Below are 25,719 nucleotides of genomic sequence, written 5' to 3' on the forward strand. Positions count from 1 at the left end.
GATAATAATAGTGTCATTGTATTAATAACTTCATTAACAATTATCAATATGATTTAAAATATGGTTTATTATTTCATTGAAAACAACTCAGTTGTATAGAGTGAAGGCATACATAGGGCTTTTTCGAAAAACGGATAACTTCAAATAGACCGCGTTTGAAACTTGTAGTCTGTTTCCCAACTGAAGCAGATGGTTCTTATAAAACCGTTATAATTGCCTGGAACCAGACTTAACTTCCGGGTCCGTTGTTAAGGTCAACTTAATAGTTTAGCCTCAGTTTGAGTTTTCTCGAGCTAGCAACAAGACGTGTAATTAAAGGTAGGTATAAATTTCATTTCTTTCGTATGATTTAAACGGTTATTCTTGTGCAAAAATATACACAAACATAAGAGAAATAATTAATTAAGCTATTTATAGCAATATTTTGACCGCATATTTACAATATGTACATTTATTTATTATTTTCATCAGGGTCATTTAAGACATCAATGGGTGGGGTAAAGTTGAAGAATTTTCATTGGTAATTTTTCGATATGAGGAATCAAAGAAATCAAATAACAAGCCAATTAATTATTTAATCAATCATTCAATGAAAAATATATAAATGTACAAATAGATCTATATATATATTTCAAATAAAATACATTAATTGTTGTTTAAACTACATGACAATTGTGCGTGGCAGTGTTTAAAATGCACGAATATTATTGTTTTAACTGACAATATGCATGCCGATTTCGATATATGTTTGTAAATGTGACATTATAATATGATCGTTAGTATGAACGCTTAAATATATGTGTAATGCTATTTTTTTCTCTGAGTTTTTTTTCAATCTTTAATATTTGGTAGATTAATGCATGCATACGACTAACAGTCTAAATATATTTCTATCAATAAATGTTACTGATTAGTGACTTGTTATTTGACTGACATTGTGTAGTACGTATTTGGTGTATGATATATTTAGTGCAGGCTTGAATTTGTGAATGATTGATTTTGTGTACGACTGATTTGACGAATGACAACTCAGTGTATGATTAATTAAGTGTACTAGGTATGACTTAATTTGTTTACGAGTACGACTGCCTTTTTGTATGGACGATATTTTGTACGGCTGACTTACCGATGAACTGCCATGGTGTATTACTGTAGTGGTTGTAGACTGACTTGGTTTATATCTGACTTTCTGTACATCATACTGTGTGTCTTATTTAATGTATGACTGACTATATGTTACTTGTATGACTGACTTTGTGGACGACTGATTTCGTGTAGGACGGAGTTGGTGTAGATATCTATAATACTTAAAGCATGACTAGGAGTTCGACTGATTTTATGAATGGCTGACTTGGTGTTTAAGATTATAAGTATTTTTGTAGACAAACTAAATCAAGGTATAAACATGCACAAGGCAGGCAAATGAATGACTTGAGTCGTAAAGCGCCACGCGAATTTTGGAAATTATTTAAGCAGAAATCACCAGCTTCGAACGCGGAAAATGTATCGATTCACGAATTTTATGAATACTTTAGAACTTTATCTTCTGACACTGATGTCAATGCTAACAGTAACAGTAATGAATATGACGAATTCTTACAAGAATTCGATCGTATTGAAAACAAGCCCAGCTCATATCCGGAACTTGATAAATCTTTTTCATTAGAAGAAATTAAAAAAGGGATAAAGCGTCTTAATTCTAACAAAGCGGCCTCACATGACAATATTATTTACGAATATTTCAAAGAAACAATCGATTTTATAGCCAGACCTTTAGAAATATTATTTAACTACATTTTAGATACTAAACTATTCCCAAAAAGCTGGTCGACCGGAGTGATTTTACCAATTTATAAACGCGGAAATGTTTCCGACCCTAACAATTACAGGGGCATCACGCTGATAAGCTGCTTTGCTAAACTGTTCACTGGAATAATAAATGAACGTTTAAAATCTTGGGCAGAATCATATGATATCATAACGGATGCACAATTTGGTTTTAAACCGAATTGTAGCACAGCCGTAGCAAATTTTATTCTCAATGCCTTAATCGAAAAACAGCTGCATAATAAACATAAACTCTTTTGTTGCTATATCGATTACCGGAAAGTATATGACGTCATAAATAGGGGGCAGCTCTGGTACAAAATGATTCGATCAGGAGTTGATGGCAAGCTAATGGCTATTATTCGTTCGATGTACAATGAGGTGAAACTGCAAGTTAAACACATGAGTTCCCTTTCTGACTTATTTAGTAGCAACGTTGGACTATTGCAAGGGGAAATAACATCGCCGATCATGTTCTCACTTTTTGTGAATGATATAGAATTCAGTCTTCAAAACGGTTTAAACGCTGGTATAACACTTGATCAATTATCGGTTTATCTACTCCTATTTGCGGACGATGCAGTTATTTTCTCCGAAACCAAAGAAGGCTTACAGCAATCTTTAGACAACCTAAAAATTTATTGTAATAAGTGGAACTTAACTGTAAATATTGATAAAACAAAGATAATGGTTTTTCGAAAGGGTGGTGTCTTGAACAAAAATTATAAATGGACATTCAAAGGCAATGAAATTGAAATAGTTAGTAACTTTAACTATTTAGGTATCGTCTTATCTAGTGGCGGATCATACATACCAGCCACAAACACCTTGTATGGTAAAGCGTCAAGAGCAATGAATAGATTGTTTTCTATAACAAAAGAGATGGTAGTCCCAATAAATATCATGTTCAATTTATTCGATTCATATGTTGCGTCAAATTTGAATTATAATTGTGAAGTGTGGGGGTTTATAACTGCCGATAATATTGAACGTGTTCACAGAAAATTCTGTAAAAGATTATTAAATGTAAAGATGTCAACTAATTCATTGTCATTGTATGCGGAAGTCGGTCGTTTCCCTCTAATCATTGGACGCTATTTAAGAATTGTTAAATATTTTCTATAACTATATCAAACAAAACAAAGTAACTGTATTTTACACACTGTTATAAATATGCAAAGATCGGAAATTGTTCAAAGAAATAATACAGTGAATTGGTCATCAAAAGTTCGCGATATACTTAACCATTCAGGATTTGGAGATGTATGGTTATTCCCAGAATCTATTAATATCGACAAATTCATCCCTTTATTAAAAATAAGATTGCGAGATCAGTATGTAGCTGAATGGAGGACTAACATTGATTCGTCAACATCGTTATATATGTATAAAGAATTGAAACCTACATTCGAAAGGTCATCGTATTTAGATTTAATTGAAAACAAAAAACATAGAAGGATTATTGCCAAAATGCGTCTCTCATCTCATAAATTGTTAATTGAAACAGGCAGACATCATAACATTGACAGGAACGAAAGAATATGCCCCTTGTGTAGCTGTAACGATATCGAAGATGAGTACCATTTCATACTAATATGTCCGTTATACCTAGAAGAAAGAATCAAATATATCCCAGAATTCTATTACAAGCGACCTAGTATGTTCAAATTTATTAAACTCCTTAATAGTAGTAAGAAAACGACACTTAGAAAGTTAGCCATCTATTGTATATCATGTTTCAAAAAAAGAGATAACACTTTGTTTATTATCACATGATTGTTAAGAAGAACTATAGCTTATACTAACAATTGAGGGTACTTTGCTTGGTACATGTTGTTTGTTAACCATGGGTGTATCAAATGTGGTCATGTTTTTATATGTATTCCATGTCACATTATAACTTGCAATTAGAGCACTCTCACTCTCCAGTGATGAGTGATTTATGAATTGATGAATGTAATTTATACAATGTTATTATTTATAATCATCACGCATGTCTGTAACATTATCATGTATTTGTATATGACGATAAGCTTGTTATGCTTAAGTCAAAATAAAAAATTCTGTTCTGTTCTGTTCTGTTCTGGTGTTTAACAGACTCGTGTATATCTGATGTGCTGCATTGACATCGCTCAATGACTTTCATGGTGCATATCTCAGTTGGTGTTTGATTGAATTGGTGTTACTAATATTGCTAAATGCACGACTTTGTGTATGACTTTGGTCCATGACTGAACTCGTATATGGCTGACTTGGTGTATGAATGACTTATCGTGTGACTGACTGTATGACTGATTGGGTGTATGGCTTACATCGTGCATGACATAACTGGTGTATCACTGAATTGGTGTATGGCTGAATTTGAGTACGCCTGACTTAGTATTTGTCCGACATAATGTATGGTTGACTTGGTGTATGACTTACTTGGTATATGGCTGTCTTGGTGTATGGCTGACTAGATGTGTGACTGACTAAGCGTTTAAATAACTTGCTGTATAACTAAATTGGTGTATGGCTAACGTGCTGTTGCTGAACTGGTGTATGGCTGAACTGGTGTTAGGCTGACTTTGTGTATGGCTGACTTGATGTTTTGCTGAGCTGGTGTATGACTGAGTTGTTTTATGAACGAGTTTGTGTATGACTGATTCGATGTATGACTGACTTGGTGTATGATTTGCATTTTGTATGTTCTACTTGGTGTATTGTTGACTTGTTGAATTATTGACTTTTCTGAACTTGTGTATGGCTGATTTGGTGTACGATTGACTTCGTGTTTGGTTGACTTTGTGTATGTATGATTTGGTGCATGACTGACCTGGGAAACGACTAACTTTGTTAAGAATAAACTGGTGTATGACTGACTTTGTGTATGGCTTACTTGGTGTATGGCTGACTTTGAGCGTGAGTGACTTAGTGTATGACTATATTTGATGCATGACTGACTTGGTGCATGACTAACTTTGTGTATGGCTGACTTGGGGTATGGCTGAATTGATGTATGGCTGTCTTGGTGTAAGACCGACTTGGCGTATGACTGACTTGGTTTATGATTGATTTTGTGCATGCCTGGCTTGGCGTATGACTCACTAACTTGGTGTTAGCTTACTTGAATTATGGCTGACTTGTATGTGGCTGAATTGTTGTATGACTTACTTGGTGTATGCCTATTTTAGTGTGTGACTGAACTGGTGTATGGCTGACTTGATGTATGCCGACTTGGTGTATGACTTACTTAGTGTGTGACTGAACTGGTGTAAGACAAGCTTTGCTCCCTGAATGACTTTCTATAATGCTTACTTGGTGTATGTCTTACTTAGGCTCGATTGGTCATTGTCGGCTCGGGTACTACTTACATGTACCCCGGGTACTCTTTAGTATACTTACGTGTACACCGGGTATGGTAAATATACTTAAACCTACCCGGTCGATACTAGACTGTACCTGAGTTGTATCCCCGCCCAAAATCCGATATCGTAAAACGCGCTACCGATTACCGTAAAACGCTAATGTTTATCTTAAACATACGGAATACCGTTAGGCCATCGTGGTTACACATTAAATCCGGAGGGCGAAAATGTGATAGTGCGATAGAACGATGGCGACAATGCGAAAGTACGATAGCGACAATGCGACAACGCGATAGTACGATAGCGACAATGCGATAGTGCGATGGCTGCAATGCGACAACGCGATAGTACGATGGCGACAATGCGATAGTCAAATCGTACTGTCGCCATCGTATCATCGCATTGTCGAAATCTTATTTTCGCATTGTCGCCATAGTATTGTCGCACTGTCGTCATTGTATTTTCGCATTATCGCATTGTCGCCATCGTATTGTCGCACTGTCGTCATCGTATTATCGCATTGTCGCAATCGTATTGAAGCACTATCGTCATCGTATTATCGCACTGTCGTATTGTCGCCATCGTACTATCGCACTGTTGCCATCGTATTGTCGCACTGTCGTCATCCTATTATCGCACTTTCGCATTGTCGCCATCGTACTATCGCCATCGTATTGTCGCACTATCGTCATCGTACTATCGCATCGTCGCCATCGTATTATCGCGTTGTCGCATTGTCACCATCGTACTATCGCATTGTCATTGTCTCCATCGTACTATCCAATTGTCGCTATCGTACTATCGCATTGTCGTCCTCTGGATTTTAATGTGTAACCACGATGGCCTAAACGGTATTCCGTATAAACAAACTTCCCATTTAAAAAACTGCATCAACATGCTTTTTGACTATGAGTTCCGATAATATAGAGGCCATTTAAGAGAAAAATGACATAAATGTGAACATAATTAATTTGAAAAAATAGCAGACAACGACCGATTTAGCGTTAAAATTCCCGGTACGTTTTAGTATTTTTACCGTCCCCGGGGTATATTTAAGTATACTTAAGAGTACCCGGGGTACATGTTAGTAGTACCCGAGCCGACAATGGCCAATCGAGCCTTACTTAGTGCGAGAATAACTTTGCGACTTTAATGACTTGCTGTATGATTTGCATGTTGTATGTCTGACTTTCTGTGTGATTGACTTTGTGTACGGCTGAATAAGTGTATGTCTGATTTTACTTTTGCTGACTTGGCATGCCTATCTTTACTGCATGAAGGACTTAATATATAACTGCCTTGGTGCATGGCTTACTTTGTGCATGGCTGACTTGGTGTGTGGCTGACTTTGTGTATGGCTGAATTTGTGAATTACTGACTTGGTGTATTGTTTAACTGATGTAGGGCTGACTATGTTTACATCTGTCTTAAGTTATAAATATAAGACTTACTGTGCGTATGACTGACTTGGTGCATATATATAGCATAGTGTATGTTATGGTGTATGGCTTTATAAATGAATTATTGTATGACTGACCTTGTGAACTTTTGCAGTTCTGACTTTCATTTTAACTGCCTTGTCGTATAATTTACTTTATGTACAAGTCTGATATGATGTATGACTATCTTTAGGTATGACTGAATTTGAGTATTGATCAAGTGGTATATGCCTGACTTGGTGTATGACTGACTAGATAACATACTGATTTGATGAATGATTCACTCGGTGTACGAATGAGTTGATGCTTTACTCACTTGGTGTAAGGCGGATGTGATGTTTAACTCACTTTGTGTATGACTACTTTGGTAAACGATTGACTTATTGTACGACTTACATGTTGTACGACACACACGGTGTATGACTGATTTGGTTTAAGATTGTATGATTGAATTCGTGAATTCCTGATCTTATGTATGTCTCACTTGTTGAATGACTAACCCGGTGTATGACTGATTTGGTAAACGATTGACTTGGTGTAAGCTTCACCTCGTGTATACTTGATGCTTAATTGTACTTAATAGGTGTTTGATTTACTTATTAAATGATTGACTTGGTGTTTGTCTGCCTTGGTGAACAACTAGTGTTAGATTGACGTGCTGTATGACGACTGACATTAAGCGAATGTATTCAGTTTTCCCGTAGGCAACTCGGGTTTCGTTATGTTTATAACTTTGTTATCAAACATTTCGTAGCGATGCTCGATAAAAGTGTCATCTACAGATATAATGTTCATACATAGAACCATTTCATTATTTTGTTTTGCAGTAATAATAGCAAGACATTTTTTTAATATCGCATTTCTTCATGCAATTAAATTAACCCGCTTTATAAACATGTTGGAATATGGCGTCACTTCCGTTGCGTTGCTGCTGACAACGTATTGTCATGCCTCATTTTGAGTTTACACTCAAAGCTGTCAAGAGGCGTTAAAGTGATTGGTAATATTTGTCATTTTTCACACGTACATTAAAATGAAATTGTTTGTTTTGCGTTTACAGAGATAAATATTGAATTAAATAACATTTACTATAGTTTTTTACTATAGGAACTCTTTCGTGAAATAAATAAACGGCAGAAATTTTAATCAATTGGTGGGTGGGGTGTGTATCCAAGTGATTCCGTCTTCTTTTTATGAAGCTTTTGTCGTCCAATTTAAACTTTTTAATTAAACAAATTAATGGAACCATATCAGATTGACAATTCTTTATCTTTTTATGAAAAATAAAAATCAGATTTGTTGGTTCATTTTGCTCAGATATCGGCAGCATTCTGCTTAGTTATGCTTAGCAATCATTTTATTTCTTATAAAAGAACCGTCTTCCAATTTATTAAAGATATATCTCTGGATGGTTGCTAGAATAAACATCTGCTTGTCATTAGTTTAATGACAAAATTTTAAGACAATGCATAGTGGTGAACATGTATCATTTCATGTTTGTCTTTTGTGTAGCTTTAATTTGGAGATAAAAGAGAGTTGAAAATAAATAAATTTAAAACAATAATTGAAATAATCTTTTACAGTCCATTTATATGAATGCAGTTTAAACTAAAAATCCTAGTGGCATGGATGGTGGATAGTTTGAAATATATAGCTTCATCTTTCATGCACATTGACTTGCAGTGTGATGTTGTCAATGCAAAAAATTGATACATAAATACATGTCTTACTCAATCCTTTAAAACAGATAAAACTTTATGCCCATAACATCATATCTTGTTAAGGAAAAATCTAAACATTTTACCGGTAGGATGGTTTTTGGGGGTATTTTTACAAAAGATAGCGTGCTTAAATATTGGAAAACACTCAAACAAAAATTAGAAGTAACATTTAAGAAGATATATGGAATGTTTGGGATGACGTCAGTAGATATACCACTGGTAGACAATAGTTGAAGTTTGAAAAGATCATTGAAATAGTTTGAATGATTTTTATCCTAGAAAATATTTTATAGTTCACATGCACTATTTTTAATTATATCATTTTTACTTATAACATATATTACAAATAATTGTATTATGCTTACTGAGAATATTTATGAATACATATTTTTTAAATATTTTCAGATTTAAAATGTTGTCAAACTACGATATAATCAAAGGTAAAATGGAGGCCATGACACGAAATGTCCGGCTGTACCATTACCTGGTGAACATCTTCATTAAGGAAAGATTGAGACTTACTTGCAATGAAGAGGCCTTCAAGCAAGAAATGAATGTATGTACTACTACTAGTAGCATTTCTGTTGAAGATTCATTTTCCCAGTTTAATTTGTTTTACCCCCACAACAAAGTGGAAGGTCATACGTTTGTTTGATAATGGGAATCACTCCCAAATTATCTGAGTGCAATATTTATGGAAATTGAATTTGGCAGTTCTGCAAAGCAATCCCATACTCTAATATTATTTCTTTATTCTTATATTATCACTTTAGAACTGGGCCCGTATTCACCAAACAATTCTTAGACTTAAGTCTAAGAATAAAGAAAATTCTTTAAATTAGAATATTCAAGATTTTCTTTAATTTTGAGTCAAACTCTGCAGTAAACATCTTTTTCTATATTATTCTACATATAGAACATTTTGTTAATGACATAATCACCAGTGGAGGCCTTTATATATTCAAACACTGAACACATTTTTCTTGGTTCTAAGTCTATTCTTTATTCTTAAGTCTAAGAATCGGTTGGTGAATACGACCCCAGGAAAATGTAACATGCCCACCTAGATATGAAATTGAAAATCTGAGCAAGCCCAGTTAAAAATTGTGTGCTTGTGTTAATTGTGGGTGCAGACATCAGACTTGTATAATTTAGTGCTATTTAGCATATACTCATTGAGCATGAATATTGTATAATAATTAAGAAAAACTATATAGTACATTTCCAATTTGATTCAAGCTGATGTATACAGAATCTAAATTGTTTCAGATTTCAACTCTCAGGGGGTTTTCTAGTCATTTTGGGAAAAGGAGTCTGGTCAAATTGGGAATTTTTTTAATCGATAAAAGTGGCGAAATTGGGAATTTTTTATCAACAGCGAGGACCAAATTTGTTTTTGTTTTATTAACAAATATTGACACAGGTCTTTTCCTGGCCATTTTGGGAAAAAATCATTTTAATGATATATTTTCCATGTTATTTAAGAAATGAAGTTGATATATAGAGTCTAATAATCATAATAATTATAAGTTATAAAAAACTTCTTTAAAAAAGGAAAAGAAATAATATTTTTTTTTTTTTCAATTTGGATTTTTTTTATAATTTCGGTTTGGGATCCGGTCCGTTTGCTTTGGGATCGGGTCCGTTTTACTGGCTTTTTTACATAGCAAAAAACCCTCGACTCTACAGTACTGTTATGTAAATCAAAATTTGGCATGTTAATTACAACTTACTTCATAATGCTGCGGTGGGGAGTAATGCTATTGCTTTTCAATACTTACTTAACACATTCCTAATGACAGGATTTCATGGAAGATGTGTACAAGGGCCACAAGTGGGATTTCTCTGAGTGGCAGGCTCGACTTGCTACGAAGACATCCCACCCAGACGACAACAGTGAGTGGCTGAGAAGGGAGGAGACCAAGAATTTCCATGAGCAGTTTGCCCTCAACAGGAAACTTGTTTATCAGGCAAGTGATTTAAAAAATAGTTTCTGATAGTTTCCTGGATTGATTCAGTACTTGCGGAAATCATTCAAATGCTTGCTCGTAAATTTCTTTTTAAAAACCAGTGTTGCATTGCAATGATGTTTAGATGTCAAACAACTTCTGGGCTGTTATTGATTTTGTCTTCTAATCACCCTTACTGCCTGTTAAGTATGTGAAAATAAAAGAAAGCAATTTCAAAATTAGGTAAAGTTAAAAAAGTTTATACATTTTAATTTTATGTCCCCCACCACTATAGTGGGGGCCACTATAGTGGGGGACATATTGTTTTTTCCCTGTCTGTTGGTTGGTTGGTTTGTTTGTGCAAACTTTAACATTTGCCATAACTTTGAATATTGAACATAGCAACTTGATATTTGGCATGCATGTGTATCTCATGGAGCTGCACATTTTGAGTGGTGAAAGGTCAAGGTCATCATTCAAGGTCAAATATATGGAGACATAGTGTTTCACAAACACATCGCTTGTTTGTTTTGTTTTTAATATTCCTGAATAAATATAATATACAATTTTCATCTACTGATATTCTTGTGTGACAAGGGAACAATTTTGACAATTGTTTGTATGGTGAAAAATATACAATATAAGAGAAATTTTGAGGAAATGTTGACACAAAAAACTGCCTTGAAATTACTTGAAAATTAGGGTAAAATCATTGCAGGTGAACATCTGTGAGAGACAGCTGAGGGAAAGACTATCTCATGGACTCAAGATCGGTGACTGTTCAGTTAGCGAGGTGAGTTGATTGTCCCTGTGTCAAACTGAACTCTGTGCTTGGTTGGCCATTATGCGTCCATGACCATTAAATACCTCTGTATTGCCTCCTAAATTACAATGCATCATTATAGAGTGTTTTGACAAATTGTATTTAATGAACAACAATTTGCTCACTGTTAAGTTTTTTCATTATCCTATCAATTTGTCTTATTGATGTTTGCCCTTTCTAGATCTACTATTACTATCTACCTATCACTAACTACTGTTTCCTCTATCAGGATTTACTATTACAATCTACCTCCTATGACTAACCCCCTTCTCTGTGTTGTTTTCCTTGTTAGATATACTATTGCTATCTATCTATCATTTACACCTGTCTATGTGTTGTTTCCTCTATCAGGATCTTCTATTACAATCTACTTCCTATGACTAACCCCTTTCTCTGTGTTGTTTTCCTTGTCTAGATCTACTATTACTATCTATCTATGACTAACCCCTGTCTCTGTGTTGTTTTCCCTGTCTAGAGCTACTATTACTATCTACCTATCACTAACCCCTGTCTCTGTGTTGTTTTCCCTGTCTAGATCTACTATTACTATCTATATATCACTTATGTCTCTCTATGTGTTGTTTTCCCTGTCTAGATCTACTTTTACTACATTTTTATCACTAACCCCTGTCTAAGTGTTTTTTCCTGTAAAGATATATTTCTGTCTACCTATCACTAACCCCTGTCTCTGTGTTGTTTTCCCTGCCTAGATCAAATATTACTATCTTCCTATCACTAACTCCTGTCTCTGTGTTGTTTACTCTATCATCAGGATCTACTATTACAATCTACCTCCTATGACTAACCCCTTTCTCTGTGTTGTTTTCCTTGTCTAGATCTATTATTACTATCTATCTATGACTAACCCCTGTCTCTGTGTTGTTTTCCCTGTCTAGAGCTACTATTACTATCTACCTATCACTAACCCCTGTCTCTGTGTTGTTTCCCTGTCTAGATCTACTATTACTATCTATTTATCACGTATGTCTGTTTATGTGTTGTTTTCCCTGTCTAGATCTACTTTTACTATCTTTTTATCACTAACCCCTGTCTCAGTGTTTTTTTCCTGTAAATATATATTTCTGTCTACCTACCACTAACCCCTGTCTCTGTGTTGTTTTCCCTGTCTAGATCAACTATTACTATCTACCTTTCACTAACTCCTGCCTCTGTGTTGTTTATCATGTCATGATCTACTTTTACTATCTAACTGTCACTAACTCTTGTCTCTGTGTTGTTTTCCCTGTCTAGATCTACTATTACAATCTACCTATCACTATTCCCTTCCTCTGTGTTATTTTCCCTGTCTAGATCTACTATTACTTTGTACCTATCACTAACCTTAATATCACTTACGGTACTTCTGTCTCTGTGTTGTTTTCCCTGTCAGGATCTACTATTACTTTCTACCTATTACTAACCCGTCCTCTGTGTTATTTTTCCTGTCTATATCTACTATTACTTTGTACCTATCACTAACCCCTGTCCTTGTGTTGTTTTTCTTGTTTAGATCTACTATTACTTTGTACCTATCACTAACCCCTGTCTCTGTGTTATTTTCCCTGTCTAGATCTACTATTACTATCTACCTTTCACTAACCTCTATCTCTGTGTTGTTTTCCCTGTCTAGGTCTACTATTACTATTTAACTATCACTCGCCCCTTTTTTGTGTCGCTTTCCCTTTCTAGATCTACTACTACTATCTACCTATCACTAGCCCCTGCCTTTGTGTTGTTTTCCCTGTCTAGATCTACTATTACTATCTACCTTTCACCAACCCCTGTCTTTGTGTTGTTTGCCCTGTCTTGACCTACTATTACTATTAAGTTAACCCTTCACTTACCCCATCCGCTGTGTTGTTTATCCTTTCAGGATCTACTATTACTATCTACTTATCACTAACCCCTGCCTCTGTGTTGTTTTCCCTGTCTAGATCTACTATAGCTTTCCCCAGCTTCTTGCACAGCAGATAGAGAAGTTCCAACCTCTCACTGCTCTCTGTGATCACATCTCTCGACACTATGATCTCAATTTTGGTAGGTCATAGTGGGAGCTAAGGGATTTCTGAAAAAAATTACATTACATTTCTGTTCAGATACACTACTTGCATGTTCAACACTTGAAATTTACTCCTTTTTTAAATCTGGTAGCTAAAAAAAATCTCCCAACAAAGTATATGTGGGATACTGCATTCAGTATGGATTTTTGCACATCTGTGGACTAACTCAAACGTTTTGGACAAAGTTCTCACTCTTTTCCATGTGCAACTAAATTTTTTTCAGTAAATTTGTTTTTACTAAGAATTTAAACAACAAGATTGTAACAAATTACTAATAATATTACGATAACAAACTGCAGGTTGCCTGAGAAGCTTTCAAAGCCATTTTCTTATATAAAGACACCATTTAATCTGTTTCCTTGGAACTACCACTTCTTTTCAAATTTTTCTTGAGAATCATTTTCTATTGAGTCAAATACAGAACATGTTGATTCCAAGGCAGAGACTATTCACTTTTATAAAAATACATCTCAAGGCTTGATAGTGTCAAATGTATTAGGTTAAAATCCTTGATTGTGTCAAATGTATTAGGTTAAAATCCTTTGAGTCTGTTTCATGAGTAGTACTTGTTAAACATCCTGCTGACTATATATAAAGTGGTAAACAGTGTCAACAATTACTTTTTTCAGGTGATTCATTTGACTAAAAAGCTATTTATTGAGAACTACACTTGCGTAAATTTCCTGGGTTAAAAGCAGTACATTAAGAAAAACATGTCCAGAAAACCACTGTGAATATTTTAAGCATTTAGTTTCATTGTTTTTGTGGAGTGTTGCCCTCTAGATTCTGTTGTTATCCCCCGCCAAAGGCGGAGGGATATTGTTTTGGCGTTGTCCGTCCGTCCGTCTTTCCATCCGTCCGGAGCCATATCTTGGAAGTGCTTTGGCGGATTTCATTGAAACTTGGTATGAGTATATATATGGATAATAGGATGATGCATGCCATATGGCATTGTACATCATCTGATAATAACAGAGTTATGGCCCTTTGTATCTTGAAAAAATGCTTTTTTAGTGTCAAATATAACACTTTTGTGTCCAGAAGCATATTGGCGGGGGATATCAATTCAACGAATTTGCTTGTTTAATGTATGTCCATCTGACTTTCACAAATGGAGTTTCAGATTAAATTAGCCTTGAACATTTGTAAAACACACATACAGAATTACCATTATTCTTTATTAAGAAATGCCTTTTTTATTTGAGAAACCCTCACTACATTTATGAATGTGATATAGTAAATTTGGTGCAGAGAGTAATATTTTGACATTTATTGATTTAGTATTTAAAAAGAAAGACATGTGGCATTTTGCCTTTCTATGAGTAAATACCACCTCCTTGTTTAAATAAATTTGTGTATTACTCTACCTCAATATCTATAGTAATAACAATAATATATATGCAAAGTGCACCATGTGCACATAAGAGTGTATATGTATAATGCATGTACGAGTTTTAGTTTAAAACATGTATATGCAACAAGGGTTGTTTCCTCCTCAGATCTGGAGTGCCGCCGTGTGCACTGGCTGTTGAGCTTGGAGGCAAAGGGTGTTGACCTGTCCACCCTTCCACAGACAAAGGAGGCCCCTCTCTCATACATGCCAGAGAAACCTATCGGCTCCTCCTCGAACTCCCTTCTCCTGGGGGTACCAAAACCCCAGACCTCGCTGCCACAGGATATCAGTGCATCCCTGGCAGATCTAGATGGCTTCATGTCAAATTATGACATGGCTGCCCACATTTCTGCAGGTAAGGGCTTGATTACATTTAATTTAAATTTACTTTGATTACAGAGTTTAAAACTATTAATTTAGCTCTATTGCACTGAAAGCCCAAGAAATATTGAGACACTACTGAGACTCTTACCTTGGTAGAACCAGTACTTGGTTGTTTTTAGGCGTAGTCTTGAGAAGGCTCCGAGAGTTGAGAGTGAAAATGGCATTACCTAATTACTGGACACGCGTCACATGTCATAGCTGCCATTATTTGTGAAACTTAAGAATGGTGCCTTCAATAGTGTGTTCACTTTGTATTATTAGGTCTCTGATACCAATCAAATAGTAATGTAAAGTCAGGACACATTGCTTATTGGCAAGCAAATAACTTGTTCCTTTATTTATATTGAAAGGTATGGATTTGTTATTTAAATGGTGATAATCTATACTCAGTAAAGTAATGTAATGATTGACCATTGAAATGAGTTTTGCTTTATCGATTGTTTTCTTTTAATATGCTACTTTCTTTCTTCTGATGCACATTACACAATAAATCAGAACAGCTAACACCCTGGTTATTAAAATCCATGTTAAAAAATGCTAAAATCACTATCGCGTCTATTTGAAGGCCCCGCCCAGTTGACCCCTTCTGCCATTAGGGATCTTCTTCAGAGCACTTCCGCTCAGCTCCCTGGTCTTCTCACAGGCCCCTGCCAAGAAGGACCCTACATGGCACCTACAGGGACCCGTCCCCTGACCCCTCTTGATGAGGACTTTGGAGGCTCTGCTTTCAGCATAAAGGCCACTAAAATGGTCAAGCCATGTGCCCCCTTCAGAAAGGGTAGGTCCACATTTCTTTGCAAACTATGTTGGTCTGTCTGCTCCCATGGTTTGAATGCTTATTAATAACAATAAAGCACAACTTTTGCATGCGACCAATGCACCTTTGTTATAGAATCAATTGCAAAAAATATTGGATGTACGTGGTGGTCAAACTTAATATTGTATAAAATATTAAATTGTAGTTAAAAGGTCGATTTGTAAGGTGTTTCCTCAAAAATATGTATTAACTGCAGTGGTATTGGTATTGTATATTATACAAATTAAATGAGCATTTAATGTACAAAGTAAATTTGTCTGTATTTTTACACACAACAGTATATTAATTCACTTGAAAATTTAGTTTATACATATTTAAAATGCACCTTCACGTGTTTATTGTATGGTGAAGTGTTTTTTTTTCAAAAAGCAAAATGCACTTTTAATGCACTTAAGTGTATTTAAAATAGAAAAATGCAGGAAAACACCTGTTAAATGCTCATTGAATCCCCAAGTAATGCAGAAAAACTACAGTGTCGATACTGCTGCATTTAATATGCATTAGAGAATCAGACCTGTTTCATGAACGTTGAATTTTTAAATCAAATAAATATGTGAATTATATAAAAAAAAAATAGGGTAAAGTAATAAAGCTATGAGAACTTGTCATTCAACTCATAGTCTAACGAGTCCTCTCCTGCTCTTCAGTGGACAACAAGCCCATATACCAGGCGCCAGTGTTGGTTGGAAGTGAGTGCCCTCACGTGTTTGAGAACCGCAAGCGACGTGTGGCGCATGTCAGCGCTGCCATCATGGAGCAAGCCACTCCAGGAGAGGCACAGGAAATGGCTGCACTCAGGTTGAAGGTTATGGAGAGCATGCAGGAAAAGAGAGCCAAGATGGCTGACTGGATTCAGGAACAGGTGAGTGCTCATGATTTCCCTTTTGCAAAATGGGCTTTATCCAACTTTACCATTCAACATGGTAATCTCAGGCTGCATCATTTGAAGTGTCTTTAAATAAGGGAAAGGAATAGTATTTGAAATCTGTATTTGGATAACCATATAAAGTATCCGAATATATCTGGATATTCGTATTTTTGTATGTAAACTACATTATTACCAACATCACAACACTGTGAATACGTTATTTAGCACTGTCAACACAATAATATATAATATAACTCATTAAGATGATTTCTTTATCAAAATTATTTTATTTTTCAGAAAATTTTCAAAGCTGCAAATAACCTTATTTTCATTATGCTATAGTAATGAAAGTAACATCTTTATTTTTTATGGGTTTTATTGCCGATAAATATTGATATTGGCCAATTGACCAATTAAAAAAACAACTGTTTAATTTGAATGAACAGAGCACATATTTTCACACTGTTACAACCATGTATTGAAGCCAATTTAGTAGCCATTCAGTGTCAATTATCTGAAAGAAAGGACCATAAAACAAAACACGGCGGCGCAAGTTGGAAATTAGGCATCTATGCCATTATCACCAAGGTGATAGGGGTACTGTCATGGGCACCCGCTGAGCAACAGCGAATTAATGAATTTATGAAGTCTGTCAATGATTACAGATTAACACAAAATATACGATTAGGAACACAATGCGCATAACAAGGTGGTTATGTCGTTTAATCAAGTATTCAGATCCTCTTTTGTTATCTGGATACTTGTCCAGTATTCCGATATCGGGGTATTAGTTACCATCTCAAATTTAAAAGTATTTCATTAAAAAAAATTGTTGGAGATGCAAAATCTGGCTGACTAATTTTAACTAATCCTACTCCTGACTAATGGTGGTATCACATGCTTTGATATTAGGTACACTTTAGGCAATATATCCCTTCATTTTGTTGTATCATGATTCACAGTATCATGTTTTGACTCTCTTCAGTTTTCCTCTTGCCTTTCCAGAGTGACCGAGTTCATAAGCAACCAGTCAGCAAACTCCAAAAGGAGACAAGCCGTAAACGCAAAGCCATCAACACGATCCACTACTTTAAGAATGCTGAAAAGTGTGCCAAGCTTGTGCCCCTGGTGGGCAATGTAGTCCAAGACAGTGAGGAGAAACCCAGAGCTGGTGGTGTTAGGGCAGAGACTGCGAAGCTGCCCAGGATTGTCCTGAAAATCCATAGGGACAGAAACAACTACTGGGTTTCTAAACAAGGTATTATATAGCTGCTGACATTTTGCATTTCTTCTTTCTTAAATCCATTTCTCACCAAATACTTAAGAAAAAAACTTCGCACAAATTGATCGTTTCCTAAATTTTACTGATCAAACAAGAAGAAACACACTCATTCAAATCAGTTAAATCATAATGATTTGGTATAGTTAATTGTGTATGTTATATATGTGTGATAGACGGTGATACAATTGTAGACAATTGAGTTAATGCAATCATGTTTATACCAGGCCCTTTCAAAGATAAACATAATTAAATGAATTTCTTTAAAAAATAGTAAGTAAGCAGTACAAGATGACCTAACTTTGTTGAGTTGCCTCAAATCCCAAGTAAACTAACTAATATGTTTAAGGATTTAATATGTTTGTGCGTATTTAATTAATGTTTTTGTTTTTCTGCATACATTCCAGAAGAGAGGAACTGTTGAGCTGTGCCACAGGACTTTCTATTTTGTTGATCATTCAATCAAATGATATTACTAATTATGATTTTCTTTATAAATTTCTTTTGTATTTTTAATACTGACATTTAAACGGGTAGTTTTAATTATACAAGATTAGTATTATAGGATTATTTTAAGTTGCATGTGATAGTATACAATAAAGTGATGTTATAATGATATGATTTAATATGTTTTAGATAGATTTTTGTAAAAAATATATTTTGATATTTTTGTTATTATTTGATTGTAAATATCATTTTTGAATTTCGATCTGGTTATCATTAAAAATAGACAATAAATTGTTTTGTTTAAACTTACATTTTGTGTTGTTTTTTCTTATATTCATTGGGGGCAAGCAAAGAGCTATGATCAGACAAGAAACAATTAAGGCCATGGCATAGTGGGATATGTTGCCCAAATGTCTAGAGCCAAACTCTGTCGCGTTAGTACCATGAAAGGCAGTGAGTGAACATGGTGGCTTGTCTAGCTTGGACACAATAACCTGGTGATCATGAATTCCATTAACAGACAGAAATGACATGGTAAAATTTATTGTATTTATACCCAAATGTATTTCTGTTTATAGCGTTAGTGTCAATTTCAATAATCCAATAATCTGTGTTACATTTGAAATATGTAGCCCAATACTGAAACATACTTTGTCCATTTTGTTAAGCAAAATCTATAATTATTCCTTTGAAAAGATCTTGTTCTCATTATTGTCCATGTTATTTGTGAATTTCGATGAATGTCAGGTTAATGTGTCCAAAAACTTGATCCATCACTGTTGCTAAGAAGCATTGTATTTTCACTTTCACTGGATATTGGTGTTATTAATACCCTCAATGTAAAGTAGATGGTGTGTATACTGGACACGCCATGGATGTCTGTCTGTTTGTGAGAAGACAAACATGTCTGATAAAGTTCTGTTACACATTTCAACCTTCAATCTTTCGTACATTGTTTCTTATGACATGACATTTTACACTTGCTAATTTCTATCATTCTTTCTGATAAATGACTGTTTGTATAAATGATTTTAATTTAATTTATGAACACTACTAGGCTACTAGGAAAATAGCTTTGAAAAATCACTTTTCTGAAACCATATTGTCCAGGGGACTGTTATACTTTATTGGCCCTACCCACGGGTTTTTTTCTAAAGAAAGAAGTCATTCTTGTAGAACTACCAATAAAAAAGTAAATTGAAGAACTGTACTTGAACACAGCACAGGTCAATAGTCCTTTGTATGAACAATTATTGATTATTTTATAAATTTTACTCCCCTACATAGTGGTTTGGAGACATATTTATGAGCTGCAGTTTGGATGTTGGCTGGTGAGTTTGTTGGTTGATTCGTCCATATTTTATGATCTTGTTCATATCAAGACAGCAGCAAAAACGTGTCAATTTCTTAAAGCTGAACAGAGTCAACTAAGTATGTGCATATTACTTATACGTACATGTATGTAGTGAAAGTACATATTTGTGTAAAAATAATTAGCATGATAATGTTTTGAAATAAATTGGCACAACTGATCATAAAATCTAGTCATTTGTAAAATGTTCAAAGGACAATTCTTGTCCATGTGTTACTGTTATGTGTAAGAGAATTAACAAGTTTACCACTAGATCCCCTGGACCCGTTCCACTAGATCCCCATGGACAAGGCAACTAGATCCTTTGGACCAGTACCACTAGATCCCATGGACCAGTACCACTAGAACCTCTGGACCAGTACCACTGGAACACTACCACGAGATCCCTTGGACTAGTACCACCTGGTACCCCCTGTACCAGTACAACTAGATCCCCTTGACCAATACCACTATACCCACTAGATCAGTACCACTTGATCAGTACCACTTAATTCCCTGAACCAGAACCACTAGGTTCCCTGGACAGTAACACTACATCCCCTTGACCTGTACGACTAGATCCCCTGAACTCCTTCCACTAGATCCTGGACCAGTAACCGTAAATCTACTTAAACAGTAACACTGGAGGACCTGGACTGGACCAGTACCTGGATCTCTCTCCTTGACCAGTATAACTAGATCCCTTGGACCAGTACCACTATACTCCATTTACCAGTAACTCACGGCAGTACCATTAGACCCCCTTGACCAATACCACTAGATCCAGTAACCAGTACCACTAGATCCACTTAACCAGTACCAATAGACTCTCTGAACCAGTACTGATAGATAAAATGCACAAGTACCACTAGATCCGTGGGACCAGTACCACTAGATCCACTGGACCAGTACTACTTGAAACTCTGAACCATTACCAATAGATAACATAGCCAATACCACAAGGTCCACTGGGCCTGTACAAATGGATCCTCTTGACCAGTACAACTAGATTGAATGGACATGTACCAGTAGATACTCTGGACAAGTACTACTAGATCCACTGGCCCATTGCCACTATACCCTATGAACCAGTGCCACTAGACTCCCAGAACCATAACCAATAGACCTGGACCAGTTCTGCTTAATACCCTAAACCAGTACCACTAGACCCCCTGGACTAGTACCACTAGACCCCATGGACCAATAATACTAGATCCCATGGACAATTTATACTACAACTTCTGCACCAGTATCACTAGATCAACTGGACAAGTACCACTTGATCCCTTGGTGAAGTACATATAGATCCATTGGACCAGTACTACTAGATTCCCTTGGACCAGTATAATAACATATGTATATCAACTTTACCAGTACAAATAGATCCCTTGGAGCATAACTACTAGATCAGTACCAAAAGATCCCCTGGACCAGTACAACATGACCTATGACCAGTATCCCTAGATCCCCTTGACAAGTACAACATGACCAGTACCACTATATCCCCTGGACCAGTACAACATGACCTATGACCAGTACCACTAGATTCCCTGGACCAGTACCAATAGACGTGTATGACAAGACCTCAACCAGTACTACTAGATCCCATGGACCAGTACCACAATTCTCTGGACCAGTACTACAAGATCCACTGGACCAGTATCACTAGATCACCAGTATCAGTACCACCTGGTACTCTGGATGAGTTCTTCTAGATACCCTGGACCTGTACCACTAGACCCCCTGGACAAATAATACTAGATCCCATGTACCAGTACCACTAGATCCCATAGACCAGTACCACTAGACCCCCTGGATCAGTTCCACTAGACTCTCTTAACCAATAAAACTAGATCACATTGACAAGTACCAATAGATCCACTGGACAGTACAAGAAGATCCTCTCGACCAGTAACACTAGATCTACTGGTCCAGTGCTACTAGATTCCAAGGATCAGTACCACTAGATCCCCTGGACCAGTACCATTAGATCCTCTTGACCAGTTTTGCAAGATTGCCTCTACCATTACCACTATATAACCTGGACCAGTACCACTAGATCCTCTGAACAAGTACCACTAGATCAACTAGACGAGTACCAATAGACCTGGACCAGAACCAGTAGACCTCTAGACCAAAACCAAGAGACCGCCTTTGACCAGTACCACTAGACCCCCTGGATCACTAGATCAACTTAACCAGTACTGCTATACCCCCTGGTACAGTATCACTAGACCCCTGAACCAGTACCATTAGATCCTCTGGACGAGTACAACTAGACCATCTGAACCAGTACCACTAGATCACATAGACCAGTACCACTTAATCTACGTCAGTAGCATTAGACTCCACTGGACTAATGCCACTAGACCCCCTAACCAGTACTAATAGATTCCTTGGACCAGTACCACTATATCCCCTGGACAAGTACCACTAGTTTCCCTTAACCAGTACCACTTGATCTAATGGACCAGTGCCAGTAGATACTCTGGTCCAGTACCTCTAGATCCACTGGCCCAGTACTACTAGATTTCCAGGACTAGTACCAATAGACCTACTGGACCAGTTTTGCTTGATTCCCTAAACCAGTACCAGTAGTGGTTGTAATCTAGGGGGTCTAGTGGTACTGGTCCACAGAATCTAGTGATTCTGGTCCATGGATTCTAGTGATACTTGTCCAAGGGATCTAGTGATTCTTGTCTAGTAGTACTGGTACAGAGATTCTAGTAGAACTGGTCCCGGGGACTAGTGGTACTGGTTTAGAGGATCAAGTAGTAATGATCCAAGGGATCAGATGGTAGTGGTTCTTGTTCTACTGGTCAATTCGATCTTGTGGTACTGGTCCTGGGGATCTTGTTGTTGTGGTCCAGGAGATCTAGTGGCAGTGGTCAAGTGATTTTGATCCAGGGGATCTAGTTGTACTTGTCCAGGGAATCCAGTAGTACTGGTCCAGGGGATCTTTTTTTATTCAATATAAAACATACAATGTAAATATGTGCATACGCAAGAACAAAAGTGGTATAATACAGCAGTAATAATGTCAAACACATATTATACATGATATGCTAGTATATACTGGGTTTTTTTGCTTTGGTTGCCTGTGGTGTATGTTGTTATTTTTAAATGTCATAATCAATACTATAGATGAGTTGCTTAGAGTTGGGTAGAAGACAACTGGACTGGGTTATGAAAGTTTATGTGTTTCCATTTTTTTTTTCCAAAATATGAAGTTTATCGTTGTTGAGGGCTATTTCTTTTCGATTTGGATCTTTAGTTTTAAATAGTTTATAAAACAGTTGAAAGTAGGTATTTGTTTTTTGTATTTCATGCTGAATATAAAATATTTCATTAATATTTTAATGTGATTCACAGTGTTATTAATTTCTGGTATTTTTAAAGTATTTACACCAAAACTGATATTTAAGAGAGACAGTTTTAAGTGTAATTGTTGTTTCTCTAGAAATGTTGTTAACTGGTTCCATAGAATTTGAATATGTTTGCACTCCCAGAAAAGGTGTTCTACTGTTTCAATGTGTTCGCTGCATATATCACATAAATTTGTGTTGGATAGGTTGCACTTAAAAAGATATTTATTTGTAGTTATGATTTTATGGACATATTTATATTGAAAATTTCTCAGTGTGCTATCTTTAGTTGTTTTATATGGCATGATAAATATTTGTTTCTAATTAAGTTCTTCTTCTCGAAGAAGGCTTTGCCATTTATTTTGAATCTTGGAGTTTTCTGCTGTGTGTTTAATTTGTAGTTTGTAAAATATTTTGTTTGTTTTGTTTTGCAAGTATGTTTTCCGTGAATGATGTTTGAGTACTTGGTGTGTTATTTGTATTAATTGTAGATTTAATATGTATGGGTATGCTTTTAATTAATGTGTAATACATTAGGAAATTGCTTGAAGGTATTCCGTATATATAACATATATTCTCAAAAGAATAGAAGTTCTTTATTCTGTAATCGTACAATTGGTCGACATATTTAATGTTTTGTTCAAACCAGTGTTTACAGAAAAAAGTCTTATTGTTTGAAGTTATGTCTTTATTGTTCCATAAAATAGTTTTACTGGTGATTTGGGTTTCTAGATTATGAGTAACATTAGTCCATGCAGATAAAACACTAGATATAAATATGTTTTCGTTTGTTACATTCAAAAGTAAGGAGTCACCATATTTTTTTAGGATTTTCTGGTAGAATAATTTCGATTTACTTGTATTGGTTTTATCTAGGTATCTTTTAACCCAGCTGCATTTGATTGCATTCAAGAATTAGTCGATGTCTGTTAATTGGATACCTCAATTTTCTACAGATTCAATTAACTGAGTTTGTTTTATTTTATCAGGCTTACCGTCTCATATGAAATTAAATATTGCTGATTTTATATCGTTAATAATATCATTTGGTGGATTTGGGAGAACTGTTAGTACATAAACTAATTTAGGGAGTGCAAACGTTTTCAACACCGTGTTTTTTCCGATTAATGTAAGTTTACGGTGTTGCCATGATTTTAAGCAGTTTTTAAATTTCTGTAAATTAGGCAGTATGTTTTTTAGAACTGATTCATTTTCATTGTTTGTAAAGGTTATTCCTAACGATGTTGTGTCATCTGATGTACATTTGTGTTTTACTTTTTTTAAGATGAATATTACTTTTTTTAAATTAACCTACTCGTAGCACAGTGCATTTACTTTTGTTTAGTTTAAGACCAGATGCCATTCCAAAAAGGGTTAGCGATTCTATAAGATTATCGAATGAGTCACTACTGTCATTTAAAAAATAAGTTGCATCGTCAGCAAATAGGGACTGTTTAATTTTTTCGTCGGGTTCTAGCGATATTCCCTTTATATGTTTATTTGATTGGATATAGTGAGCTAGATACTCGATGCATATAATAAATAGCAAAGATGAAAGTGGACATCCTTGTTGAACCCCTCGTTCGATGTTAAAACTGTTTGAGAAAAAGCCATGGTTAATAATTATACTGTTAATATCGGTGTAAAATAGTTTGACCCATTTAATTAGACTTTCACCGAAATTCATATGTTTTAAGCAAGAGAACATAAACGAAAGGTCTAGTGAATCGAACGCCTTTTCGAAGTCTGCAAAAAAAATGAGGCCAGAATTGTTTGGTTGGTTGAAATAATTTTTGTATCAGACGTACGTTTTCACCAATGTTACGTCCTTTAATAAAACCAGATTGTGATCTTGAAATGACTGATGGTAATATTTTTTTTATTCTGTTTGATATACTTTTAGTGGCAATTTTATAATCATTGTTCAGTAAGCTTATCGGGCGCCAGTTTGACAAGGATTCTAAGTTTTTTCCGGGTTTTGGAATTAGTGATATTATACTTTGTTTTTGAAGCGCAGTTAAACTTCCGTTGTTACATGAATAATTTAGTGAATTAGTTAAATGTGTTTTAATATCGTTCCAAAATATTTTATAAAACTCGATTGTGATGCCATCAGATCCTGGACTTTTGTTATTTTGCATTTCTTTTTGGGCTAATCCACATTCATATTCATAAAGTACTAGTAATCCGTCGCACAGTATTTTTTCCTCTTGATTTAAAGCGTGATGTGTATTTTTAAAAAGAGCGTTATTTTCAACATGTTTTCGTTTATAGAGGGTTTCGAAAAATAAACGTTGTTCTTCTAGTATTTTAGTTCTGTTTGTTATATCTTAGTCATTTTTCCATTGTGTTCAACATGCTGTGCACGTGCTCGTAGTATTATTCCATTGGGATGTGTATGATAAATTCCTTCTTATACTTGTTTTTTTATGTTATTTCGCTTTCAATGTCTTTGGTGTCGCTTGTGTTTGTTTCATGTAATTGTTTTTCAAGTGTTTCAATGATTTTAATGGTTTCAGTTTCAAGTTTATGTGTTTCTTTTTGTTTTAATGATGTGTATCTAATTATTGTGTTACGTATATATCCTTTAATTAATACTTCCCATAAGGTGTTTGGGTTTGCATCTTTATTATTTTGAACTGTATTAAA

General features: G+C 35.4%; 1 protein-coding gene across 2 annotated transcripts; it reads left to right on the top strand.

Moving 5' to 3' along the window:
- The first annotated feature begins 225 nt into the window (after positions 1 to 225).
- LOC127848495 (uncharacterized) lies at positions 226 to 18,663 on the top strand. Of its 2 annotated transcripts, none has more exons than XM_052380987.1 (10): positions 226 to 318; positions 8,740 to 8,890; positions 10,137 to 10,304; positions 11,002 to 11,076; positions 13,041 to 13,143; positions 14,666 to 14,914; positions 15,509 to 15,721; positions 16,408 to 16,622; positions 17,634 to 17,886; positions 18,315 to 18,663. In XM_052380987.1, the coding sequence occupies exons 2-10, from the start codon at positions 8,747 to 8,749 to the stop codon at positions 18,329 to 18,331; spliced, it is 1,437 nt and encodes a 478-aa protein (XP_052236947.1). In that variant the 5' UTR covers positions 226 to 318; positions 8,740 to 8,746; the 3' UTR covers positions 18,332 to 18,663. The 2 variants fall into 2 exon arrangements, with proteins under 2 accessions (XP_052236947.1, XP_052236946.1); XM_052380986.1 differs by lacking the exon at positions 226 to 318 and adding an exon at positions 7,506 to 7,613.
- Positions 18,664 to 25,719: the final 7,056 nt, after the last annotated feature.

This window comes from Dreissena polymorpha, chromosome 10 (genome assembly GCF_020536995.1).
Source record: "Dreissena polymorpha isolate Duluth1 chromosome 10, UMN_Dpol_1.0, whole genome shotgun sequence".
NCBI lineage: Eukaryota > Metazoa > Mollusca > Bivalvia > Myida > Dreissenidae > Dreissena > Dreissena polymorpha.

Bases quoted from the DNA above. Each gene is read 5' to 3' on its own strand.
- LOC127848495 (XM_052380987.1), top strand. From the start codon at position 8,747: ATGTTGTCAAACTACGATATAATCAAAGGTAAAATGGAGGCCATGACA. The intron at 8,891-10,136 runs GTATGTACTACT...TCCTAATGACAG, and splicing joins CCTTCAAGCAAGAAATGAAT to GATTTCATGGAAGATGTGTA. The intron at 11,077-13,040 runs GTGAGTTGATTG...TTCCCTGTCTAG, and splicing joins GTGACTGTTCAGTTAGCGAG to ATCTACTATAGCTTTCCCCA.